Source organism: Chiloscyllium punctatum, chromosome 5 (assembly GCF_047496795.1).
Source record: "Chiloscyllium punctatum isolate Juve2018m chromosome 5, sChiPun1.3, whole genome shotgun sequence".
NCBI classification, from domain to species: Eukaryota; Metazoa; Chordata; class Chondrichthyes; order Orectolobiformes; family Hemiscylliidae; genus Chiloscyllium; species Chiloscyllium punctatum.
Window position 1 is genome coordinate 71,449,219 of NC_092743.1, and position 12,873 is coordinate 71,462,091.

General features: G+C 42.3%; 1 protein-coding gene across 1 annotated transcript in view; it reads right to left on the minus strand.

Moving 5' to 3' along the window:
* Window positions 1-653: 653 nt before the first annotated feature.
* tcea1 (transcription elongation factor A (SII), 1) overlaps window positions 654-12,873 on the minus strand; it is a 79,734-nt gene continuing 67,514 nt past the window's right edge. The window contains exons 9-10 of the mRNA XM_072570543.1: window positions 1,885-1,956; window positions 654-959 (exon numbers count right to left, since the gene is read on the minus strand). Coding sequence (XP_072426644.1) covers window positions 951-959; window positions 1,885-1,956 — 81 coding nt within the window. The 3' untranslated portion in view covers window positions 654-950. The remainder of the gene's footprint in view (window positions 960-1,884; window positions 1,957-12,873) is intronic.

Below are 12,873 nucleotides of genomic sequence, written 5' to 3' on the forward strand. Positions count from 1 at the left end.
ACATGATTGCAGGGTGCAGACCAGGTTCATTGGGATGTTTCCTGGGATTAAAAAAATCTGTTACGAGGACAGACTGGATAGATTAGATTTGTTTTCCTTGCAGCAGAAGAGACTGAGGGGGTATCTCACTGAAACATACAAAATTTTGAGGTTATAGTCAGTGTAGATTGTGAGAATCTCTTCTCCATGGCAGAGATGTCTGAGAGCAGAGTGCACAAGTTTAAGTGAGGAGTAAATGGTTTTGAGGAGATAGGAGAAAAGAAATTACCCAGAGGGTGGTGGAAGTATATAGCACACTGCCTGAGAGGGTGGAGGAGACAGGTACTCTTGCAACATTTAAGCAGCATCTGGATGAGTACTTCAAATGTGAGGGCATTGCAGGCGATGGACCTTTCAAAGCTAGTAAATGGGTTTAGTATAGTTTAGTATTTGGGCTTCAAGAACCAGTCTTCAAATGTTTATGGTAGTTTAACTCAACATTGGTAGTATTCTTTATATTTCCCAGCCAAATATCAAACAAAACTCATCATTAATGCTTAAAATTAATTCTGATGTTCAAGTACTTTCCTAGCAACAATAGCTGTCCAAATGCATGGCCCATTTTTTACTGTTTTGACTTTAAAACGAACCCGAAAACCAGATAACGCATTAAGCAAGTTTTAAAACTTTAATGTCAAACTACATATAAAAAGAAACTTTTCATACATTTAGATGCTGCCTGCTTTTACAAGCATGAGTTTTTTTTTGTTTCAAAGATCTATTCTGCACAGAATACACAGTTAGAATGTTTTTGAGGAAACTATATTTATACAAAAAAAATCTGCCACAGGGATGTATTGTTCTACAAATATCCTCATTGAAGTTTTAACTTTGATTTACACAACTAATTAGAAATCGAAGTTCATCAAGCTCTGGTCCAACATGTTCTCTTCTGAAGTTTCTTCAGCATCTCAACAGAACTGTAAAAAGCAAAATTAGACTCGAATGTTATAACATTTCAAAAGCTATTTTAAATTAACCAATCAAGGCTTCAACAATATGAAGCTATAAATATCAGAAGACACTACCTCTATTTAAAACAAAAGGCAGCATGGAAGGAAGCAATTGGCCCCTTTTGTCTGAGCTGGCAAGCAACCACTCAGTCCGGTTCCAGTTTCGAATTATAGCTTTAGATTACAGGTTTTCATTTCTAAAAGCAAAATTATGTTGCCTGGTATGGAAGGTGCTAGCCATGAAGAGAGGTTGAGTAGGTTAGGATTGTTTTCATTAGAAAAAAGCAGATTGAGGGGGGAACCTGACTGAGGTCTACAAAATCAGGAAGGATATAGACAGGGTAGAAATAGATAAGCTTTTTCCCAGGGTGAGGAATTCAATAACGAGAGGTCACGCATTCAAGGTGAGAGGAGAAAAGTTTAAGGGGGATATACCCGGCAAATGCTTTACACAGAGGGTGGTATTGCCAGAGGTGGTGGAGGCAGGCACAGTAGATTAATTTAAGATACACCTGGACAGATGCATGAGTAGGTGGGGAGCAGAGGGATACAGATTCTTAGAAATTGGGTGATAAATTTAGACAGTGGATTTGGATTAGCTCAGGCTTGGAGGCCGAAGGGCCTGTTCGTGGGCTGTAAATTTTCTTTGTTCTTTGAATGTTTCTCCCTCTACTATCCTTTCAGGCAGAGAATTCAAGATCCATATAACACTGTGCTCACGTGTGTTTTTTTCCTCTTGAATACATTGGAAAGGGCAGAAATGTTTCCTCATTGTGTAAAATCTTAGTAAAGTTGCCCTTTTCTTAAAATACATAACAAATCCTCATTTAAAGGTGCACCTACTAGACTACATCAATTTTCTAAGGATGTATTTCAGATTTAAAGGTCTCACCTTCCATCTATTTCCGCAGTTATTGCATACGACAAATGTGGTCATTGGTTCATCAGCACTACGAGTTTGAACCTAATAGAGTTCAAAGAAAAAGGACACTGTTAGGCATTTCTTCTCTGGATCACTGAGTTGAATTTTAATTTGACACAATGAAGAGTACAATGTAACAAACAAGGAGGTCAATTCCTGCAATTGGATTTTTAAATTAGAAAGTTAACGGAATCAAATTTGGCAAGACATACGGTCCAGGAGGAGACACTGAGTACTGCAGATGCTGGAGATCAGAGTTGAGTGTGTGGTGTTGGGAAAGCACAGCAGCTCAGGCAGCATCTGTGGAGGAGAAGAATTGATGTTTCGGACGTAAGTCCTTCATCCTGATAAAGGGCTTAGGCCTGAAACGTCGATTCTCAAGGGTTCAGCCTTTTCAGATTAAAGGAGAAAAATAAATTAATCTTGAAATATTTTAGTTGAGATTAAAAGAAATCACTCTTCTATTCAAAGATTAGCAAACATGTAAAAAAGTGACCAAAATCATAACTGAAACTTTGTGGTATTTACAAACACAACTGGAAGGCAAAAAAAAAAGATTGCTTTTCATGGTCATCTGATGTCACAAACATTTGACACACAACAGAGTCCTTTTTCAAGTTTTGCCCGTGTTGTAAAGTACGAATCACAACAATCATTGGAGCACATTCCCACCAACAGCATTGTCGATGAATAATCTGTATTCATAAAATCGAGTGGGAATAAACATTGGCTAGGATAGTCAGATAATTCTAATGCTTTTCTTTGAAAACCCCAAACAACCTTTTACAATCACCCAACAGAGCAGATTAGTGCCTCAGTATAAGGCCCCATCTGAAAGTCACACTTGCGCTGTCCTAGAATGTCAGCTAGATTATTTTCAAATTCTGAAGTTGACTTTAAAATTTAGATCCCTCTGACTCAAGTTTCAAGAGTCCGACTAACTGAGCTACTGCTGACATAACTGTAGCCTGGCATGAGTGAAAACAAATATCTATAAATACATTAATAAAAGGAGACTAGATGGTGGAGCTTTTAATCTTTCACCCATCCAAACTAGATGCAAGAAACAGAATTTGGAAAATAAATATAAATATCTTATCTAGGAAGAGAAAAGGGTGCAGATGAGTTATGTCATAATTAGCATGCAGATGCAACAATGACATTTAACAGCCAATCATAATACTCAGACAAGGTAGGTAGATTCTGACTGGCCAGGACATGTAGGAGAGTTTAGCATGGCATCTCATTATTCAAAAGACTTGTACTGATTGTATTGATCCTGTACGAAATTATACACCAGTTAATGTTTAATATGCATTATTGAGAAATTGTTAGAATTCATTATACAGGAAGTAATAACAGGATATTTGGAAAGTCAAAATGCAATCCATCAAAACCAGCATAGTTTTATGAACAGTAAATCAAATATTGCTAATTTGCTAAAGTTCGTTGATGATGAAAGAAAAAATATGGATAAGGGACACCCCGTAAATGTGGTTTATCTGTTCTTCCGAATTTGAATAAGGTGCCATATAAAAGGTTAATACACAAGAAAAGATCATATCGAGTTGGGGGTAATTTATTTGCTTGGATAGAAGATTAGCTAACTAACAGAAAGCACCGAGCCAGGATCAAAAGATCTTTTTTCAACCAGGACACCTGCCCACCCACCGAGGACTCTTTCTCGCACCTCCAACACACCCCATTACCTGGACACCCTGTGCCGGCCTGTTACCCACCCGTGATCTCTTCACTACAAACTGTTGCCATGACATCGACCGTCTCAACCTGTCCACCCCCCTCATCCAATCCAACCTCCTGCCCTCACAATGCGTAGTCCTCCACTCCCTTTGCTCACTATCAAACCCGCAGACAAGGGGGACAAGTAGTCTGGCGCAACAACCTCTATACCTCTGAAGCCAGGTGCCAACTTGCAGACACCTCCACCTACTGCTCCCTTGATCAGAACCCAACCTCCCATTCACTAAACCATCATCACCCAGACCATCCATAACCTCATCACCTCCGGGGATCTCCTGCCCACAGTCTCCAACCTCATTGTCCGTGAACCCCGCACAGCCCAATTCTATCTCCTTCCGAAGATTCACAAACCTGACTGCCCCGGTCGACCCATTGTCTCAGCCTGCACCTGTCCCACTGAACTCACCTCTGCATACCTTGACACCGTCTTGTCCCCCTTAGTCCAGGAACTCCCCACCTATGTTTGGGACACCACCTTTACTTCCTCCAAGATTTACGTTTCCCTAGCCCCCAACGCCTCATCTTCACCATGGACATCCAGTCCTTGTACGACATGACTAAGGTCTCCAAGTTCTCCATTTCTTCCTCTCACATCGAACCAACCACTACCATTCCACCAACAGCCTTATCCACCTGGTTGAGCTGCTTCTCATCCTCAACAATTTCTCCTTCCAATCCCCCCACTTCCTCCAAACCAAAGGGGGTAGCGAGGGCATCCATATGGGACCCAGCCATGCCTGCCTGTTTGTTGGATATGTGGAACAGTCCAACTTCCACAGTTACACCGGCACCACCCCCACCTGTTCCTCTGCTACATTGATGACTGTATCGGTGCTGCCTCAAGGAGGGTGAACAGCTCATCAACTTTACCAACACCTTCCACCCCAACGTCAAATTCACCTGGACCATCTTGGACACCTCCTTCATCTCCCTGGACCTCTGATCACCGTCTCTCCATGCCCAGCACCTTCCCTTGCCACCGCAAGAGGTGTAAAACCTGTGCCCCATACCTCCACCCTCCCCCCTGCTCAAAGCCCCGAAGGATCCTTGCACTTCCGGCAGATCTTCCTGCACATCCAAACACCTCATCTACTGCGTCTGTTGTTCTCGATGTGGTCTCCTCTACACTAGGGAGACAGGACCAATTCGTGAAACATTTCAGGGAACATCTCTGGAGCACACGCATCAAACAACCTCACCGCCGACCACTTCAATTCCGCCTCCCACTCCGCCAAGGATTTGCAAGTCCTGGGCCGCTTCCACTGCCAAATCAAAGCCACCCAACTGGAGGAAGAATGCCTTATCTTCTGCCTTGGCACCCTCCAACCATACAGTAACAACATCAATTTCACCAGTTTCTTCATCTCCCTTCCTCCATCTCATCCCAGATCCAACCCTCCAACTTGGCACGGCCCTCTTGAACTGTCCTACCTGTCCATCTTCCTTTCCACCTATCCGCCCCACCCTCCCCTCCAACCTATCACCATCACCCCCCCACCTTCATCTACCTAATCACCTCCATCTACCTATCAACTTCCCTGCTACCCAATCCCCAGTCCCCATCCTTCTATTTATCTCTCAACCCCCTTCTCTATCCCCCACCCCCACCCCATTCCTTAAGAAGGGCTTCTGCCCAAAACATCGATTCTGCTGCTGCTTGGATGCTGCCTGACCAGCTGTGCTTTTCCAGTATCATCTTTGACTACAGTAGGTAATAAGGCAGGCAGGTAGAATTTTGGCATTTATTCCTAAAGAAATAGAGAGAGTATAAAAGTTGGGAAATGGTGCTGCAACTGTCTCGGCATTAGTGAGACTGCACCTGGAATACAGTGTACGATTTTGTCCCTCTTACTTAGGAGGCATGTAGTTGAATTGAAGGCAGTTCAGGAGGTTCACTAGATTGATTCCCAAGGTGAGAGGCTTGTCTTATGAAGAGGGAATGAGCAGTTTAAGTTGAAACCTCTGGAATTTAGAAGAATGAGAAGATATTTAATGGAGGTATAAAAGATGCTAAAGGGGATTGACAAATTAGACATGGAAAGAATGTTCACTGATGTGGGGCAATCTAGAATGGTAGTTTAGGATTAGGCCTAGCAGATTTAAAAGAGATTAATATAAATTACTTCTCTCAAAAGGGTCATAAATCTGTGGAATTTACTATTCCTGAGTGTAGTGGATGCTGGGACATTGAGTACATTTATGGAGATTGATAGATTTTATATTAGCAATGGGTTGAAGAGTGATGGAGAATGGACAGAAAGGTGGAGTAGAAGCCAAGTTGAGATCAGCCATGATTGTACCAGATGGTGGAACAGGCTAGAGGGTATGAATTATCTATTCCTGTTCCTAGTTCTCACGATCTTATATAGTGAACAGTATTCTTCAGGGAAATAGAGCCTCTAAAGGAACAGTTCTAAACAGATTCAAAACGTTAATGTTACTTCTTTTCATAGATATAGTTCCTCCAGCATTCTTTGTGCTTGTTTCAGATTCCCAGCATCCTGTAACATTTTGTTTTTATCTGTAAACAGGACTCAGACTGTAATCAAGTGATCAAGTTCTCAGAAGACAACATTCAGTAAAATTATTGTCATCCTCACATTCAAGTTACAGAATCACAATGGGATACACGGCACAGAAACAAACCCTCCATCCAAATTTCCTAATGATAGTTATGCACCAGGAGCATGTGCTTCAATCTCTTCTTGAGATCTAACATTGAAACCATGCACTGACTTCTTCCTGAGAATTTTTATTTCTGCTGAAACACATTGATGCATTTTGCTATTTCTTCTACAATAGTGAGTTCCTCATTCTTAATACTCCAGAGGTGCAAACATTTCTTCTAAATTTCATTTTGGACGTTTAAAATTCATTTTGGATAATTACACAGTTTGTAAGATCTGGTTAAGGTCTTACAAAAGGAAGTAGAAGTATTAACATCTTTCAGAATTTCTAAGGCCTGTTGGGTTACATCTTCTTTTTGATAGACAGAAGAGACCCGATCTGGCAATTGTTTTCAGATATCATCCTTGGAAATCTTCATTCGAACCTCTCCAATGCTGCAATGTCCTTTTAATAACCTGGTGACCAGACCAGCTCATAATCTGTTGAATGCAATCTAAACAAGGTTCAATGCAGGCGTTAAACTCCTCTATCAAATCTATATTAATCTGTATTTAAAGCCTACTACTGGGTTTGCTTTTCTTATTGCCTTGGTAACCTGCTGCCTAATGTTGTATGAATGCTGTTTGTACATTCAGAAATCCCTTTGCTCTTCTACTCCACCTAGATATTATTTAGATGGTGCAAGTCTAACTTTGTTATTCTTCCTAACAAAACGTACTACCTCATGTTTGTCTGTGCTTAAACTTTCTTTACCAGTTGTTTGCCCATTCCGCAAATTTATTGATGTCCTCACGGAATTTGCTGCAGTCCTCCTCAGTAATAACTATCCTTCAGATGTGGTGCCATTCGCAGACTCAGAAATTGTGTTTTTCGTTCCAAAGTCCAAACTATTCATATAAATTGTGCACAGTAGTTTTTTCAGCACTAAACTTTGTGAAACATCACCTCCTGCCACTCTTCTTTCAGTCAGGAAACGAGGTGCATTGACACTGACTCTACATTCTCTGACCATATTTATTAGTCTATTAAGAGACCAGCTGATCAAAGGTCTTCTGAAAATCCAGATAAATTACATCTTTTGTATAGAAAACCTTTTGTTAACAGGCACCTATACAGGAACAGCCCCTCCAAGCCTACACTGATCCAGATCCTCTACCTAAACCTATTGCCTATTTTCGAAGGATCTGTATCCCTCCACTTCCTGTCCATTCATGCCTGCCTCTTCCAACTCTGCTGGTAAGGCGTTCCAGGCACCCACCACCCTCTGCGCAAAGAACTTTCCACTCATATCTCCCTTAAACTATTTTCCCTCTCACCTTGAATTCGTGACCCCGAGTAATTGAATCCCCCACTCTGGGAAAAAGCTTCTTGCTACCCACCTGTCTATATCTCTCATTATTTTGTAGACTTCAAATCAGGTTCGCTCTCATCTTTCTAATGAAAATAATCTTAATCTATTCAACCACTCTTCATGGCTAGCGCCTCCATACCAGGCAATATGCTGGTGAACCTAGTCTGCAACCTCTCCAAAGCATCCACATCCTTTTGGTAATGTGGCAGCCAGAACTGTATGCAGTATTCCAAATGTGGCTGACCCAAAGTCCTGTATAATTATAACATGATCTGCCAACCCTTATACTCAACACCGTCAGATGAAGGAAAACATGCCATATGCCTTCTTGACCACTCTATCGGCCTGCATTGTCACGTTCAGGGTACAAAGGACCTGAACACCCAGATTGCTCTGTATATCAACTTTCCCCAGGGCTTTTCCATTTACTGTATAGTTTACTTTTGAATTGGATCTTCTAAAATTCAGCACCTCGCATTTGCCCAGATTGAACTCCATCTGCCATTTCTCTGCCCAACTCTCCAATCGATATTCTGCTGCATTCTCTGACAGTCCCCTTCACTATTTACTACTCCACCGATCTTAGTGTCATCTGCAAACTTGCTAATCAGACCACCTATACCTTCCTCCAGATCATTTATGTAAATCACCAACAACAATGGTCCCAACACAGATCCCTGTTGAACACCACTGGTCACAGTTCTCCATTTTGAGAAACTCTCTTCCACTACTACTGTCTCCTGCTGCCCAGCCAGTTCTCTATCCATCTAGCTAGTACACCCTGGACTTCACTTTCTCCATCAGCCTACCATGGGGAACCTTATCAAATGCTTTACTGTAGTCCATGTATTTGACATCAACTTTGTCACTTCCTCAAAGAATTCTATTAAGTTTGCAAGACATGACCTTCCCTGCACAAAACCATGTTGCCAACCACTGATAAGCCCATTTTTTCCGAAATATAAATAGATCCTAATCTTCAGTATATTGCCCAGCAGCTTCCCTAGCACTGGCATCAGGCTCTCCGGTCTATAATTGCCAGGGTTATCCCTGCTGCCCTTCTTAAATAAGGGGACAACATTAGCAATTCTCCAGTCTTCCTGGACCTCACCGTGTTCAAGGATGCTGCAACGATATCTGTTAAGACCTCAGCTATTTCCTCTCTAGCTTCCCTCAGTAACCTGGAATAGATCCCATCTGGACCTGAGGACTTGTCCACCTTAATGCCCTTTAGAACACCCAACACTTACCCCCTCCTTATGCCAACTTAACCTTGAGTAATTAAACATCTATGCCTAACCTCAACATCAGTCATGTTCCTCTCCTCGGTGAATATTGACACAAAGTACTCATTAAGTATCTCATCCATTTTCTCCGACTCCATACATATCTTTCCGCCCTCATCCTTGAGTGGGCCAACCCTTTCCCTAGTTCCCCTCTTGCTCCATATAAACAAATAAAAAGCTTTGGGATTTTCCTTAACCTTGTTTGCTAATGATATTGCAAGACTCCTCTTAATTCCTCGTTTCAGATTGATCCTACTTTCCCGATATTCTTCCAAAGCTTTGTTTGTTTTCAGTCGCCTGGACCTTAAGTACGCTTCCTTTTTCCTTTTAGCTATTCTCACAAATTTACCCGTCATTCAAGGTTACCTAATCTTGACATTTCTATCCCTCATTTTAGATTAGATTAAAGGAGATTTCATACAGTATGGAAACAGGCTCTTCAGCCCAACAAGTCCACATCAACAGTCCGAAGAGTAACCCATCCAGACCCATTCCCCTACATTTACCCCTGACTAATGCAACTATAACTGTGGGCAATTTAGTATGGCCAATTCACCTATCTGCACATCTTTGGATTGTGGGAGGAAAGTAGAGCACCTGGAGGAAACCCACGCAGACATAGGGAGTACATGCAAACTCCGCACAGTTGCCCAAGGCAGGAATCGAACCCAGGTGAGGCAGCAGTACCACCCCAACTGCCTAGGTCTTTCGCAAACAACCGCCTGGTATACTTCATTCATAATTTTAATAGTGGTGGGACATGTCTGTCCTGAACTCTAATCAACATCTCTTTAAAAGCCTTCTACATATCAAATATGGATTTATCTTCAAACAACTGATCCCAATCTACATTCCCCTGCTCCTGCCATATTTTGCTATAGTTGGCCTTCCTCCAATTTAGCATTCTTCCTTTAGGACCACTCTCATCTTTATCCATGAGTATTCTAAAACTTACGGAATTGTGATCACTATTATTAAAGCAATCCCCTACTGAAACTTCAACCACCTGGCTGGGCTCATTCCCCAACACCAAGTCCAGTATGGCCCCTTGCCAAGTTGAGCTATTTACATACTGCTCTATAAAACCTGGATGCTCCTTACAAATGCTGCTCCATCTAGACCTCTAACACTAAGTGAACCCCAGTCAATGTTGGGAAAATTAAAATCTCCTAACACCACCCAGTTGCTCCTACATCTTTCCATAAACAGTTTACATATTTGTACCTCTATCTCATGCTCACTGTTGGAAGGCCTGTAGTATATCACCAACATTGTTACCGCACCCTTCCTATTTCTGAGCTTTGCCCATATTGTGTCACTGCGAGTCTTCCATAGTGCCCTTCTTCAGCACAGCTGTGATATCCTCCCTGACCAGTAATGCCTTTTACCTCCCTGTCTGTCCTATGTAAAGCATCTATATCCAGAGATATTTAATTGCCAATCTTGCCCTTCCCTCAACCAAGCAATAACATCTTACTCCCAGGTACTAATCCAAGCCCTAAGTTCATCTGCTTTACCTACTACACTTCTCACATTAAAACAAATGCACCTCAGACCACCAGTGCCTTTGATTTCATCATCTGCTCCCTGCCTGCTCTTCTTCTTGGTCATGCTGACTTCATTATCTAGTTCCTTACAAGCTTTAGTTACTACCTCACTGTCCACTAACCTCCTCATTTGATTCCTATCCCACTGCCACATTAGTTTAAACCTTCAACGGAGTTAACAAAAACACCACCTAGGACATTGGTTACAGTCGAGGCAATTTCTGTATGGACCATCCAATTTGTAATAGTCCCAATGTCCCAAAAATCTGAACCCTTCCCTCTTGTCCCATCTCTTAAGCCACGTATTCATCCTGCCTATTCTTTCATTTTTACTCTGACTAGCGCGTAGCACTGGCATCAATCCAGGGATTTCTACCTATGAGGTCCTACTTTTTAAACTTGGCTCCTAAATCCCTAAAATCTGCTCGTAGGACCTCATCTGGTTTTTTTTAACCTATAATCATAGGTGCTTATATGCACCACAACAACTGGCTGTTCACCCGCCCTTCAGAATGTTCTGCAGCCAATCTTAGGCAACCCTGACCTGTGCACCTGGGAGGCAACATATTATTCAGGAGTCTAGTTTTCAACCATTGAACCGCCTATCTACTCCCCTTACAATTGAATCCCCTATGACGAGAGCCCTTCCACTCTTTTTCCCGCCCTTCTATACAGCAGAGCCAGCCACAGTGCCATTAACCTGGCTACTGCTTCCTTCCCCTGGTGAGTCATCTCCCCCAGCAATATCCAAATCAGTATACTTTTCTGGAGGGAGATGACCGCAGTCCCCTGCACTACCTTCCTGCTCTTTCTCCCTCAGCAATCCCAATTCACTAAATATGCTATCCACGACCTCCTCAGCATCACGGATGCTGTAAAGTGAGTTTATCCACAGCTCAAGAGCCATCATGCCATCTAACAAGAGCTGCAGCTGGACACACTTCCGGCATGTGAAGGAGGCAGGGACACCAGCCACGACCCTGAACTCCCACATTGAGCAAGACCAGCATAACACACCTGAGCTCTCCTGCCATTTTGACTCTTAAGCTTAATTTAGTCCAAATATTATGTCAAATAATAAATAAATGAAAAAAGAAAATGTTTTATCAATTGCATGATAAAAACGTAATCGAAAAACCTTATCAACACACCATAGTTTTTTATTGGTTTGAGGAGGGGGGGGCATTTGGGAGACATGTAGTGTCTCAAATTTCAGCAGTGGTCAAACCTATCAGTTCACTCACATTCCCAGAGCATAATTGGATTGCTCCCACTCAGCTCTTTGCTCTCACTACTCCCGCTACTGCTGCAAAATGGAGGCTGCTGACTCTCTAGGTAAGTCCTTTTATAGAGAAATTTATCCTCATGACAACCCCCAGTCCTCACGCTGAATGTTCCTGCTGTTGCTGCAAAATGATAGTACAACCTGACTAAACTAAGCTTTGAGAGACAATAACATCCCTCAAAACATCAACGTAAAAACACAGTAAGTGATAGAAGCCGAATACAGGAATATATACTTCATTTACTGCCTAAATACTCAGACATCATGTTAGATCATGGTATTTGAGGGATATAAACCAGCAAACATTATCAAGAGTGCTTTCTGATAAGGTGCCAGTTAAAATAAACTTTGCTGTATCACTACTGTCTACTCTATTACCCAAAAAAATGTAGTAAGGTTGATCAAATTATATTTTTCCATCTATATTCCATGCTAATTATTCATTGTTTTATTTCTTATGTCGCATCATCAGTGGTCTCTCACAGATGAGGATGACACTCTTTCACTCAGGCGAGTTTGCACAGGGCTGTACAGACTGATACACCTACCGCAGGTTTCTTTACACTTGAGGCAGGTGGTGGTCACAGGAAAGGGTGGGTGGGGCATTAATGCAGCATTACGCTCCTTTTGCAATTTTCACCTGGGTTCCATTTTTTCCTGACAACAAGTCTCAAAGGGCCTTCCAGGATGCTCCTCCTCCACTTTAGACAGACAGTCTTGGGACAGTGATTTCCAGGTGTTGGTAGGAATGTTGCACTTCGCCAGTGAGGTTTTGAGGGTACTACTGAAGTGCTACCTCTGTGCATGTGGGATTTGTCTGCCATTTCAAAGCCGGGAGTAAAGCACCTACTCGGGGAGTGTCATGTCAGCCATGGGTACAATGTTCCCATCGTAGCCGATCAAGGGTGGCCAGTGCGTTGATGCTGGGTATGTTGGCCTGATCAAAGATGGTAGTGTTGGTATGTCTTTCTTCCCAGTGGATTTACAGGATCTTGCGCAGGCAGTGTTGATGGTACTGCTCCAATGCCTTGAGGTCTCTGCTGTGACAATCCATGTCTCAGAGCCACATAGGAGCATCACATCTCTGTAAACCATGATCAT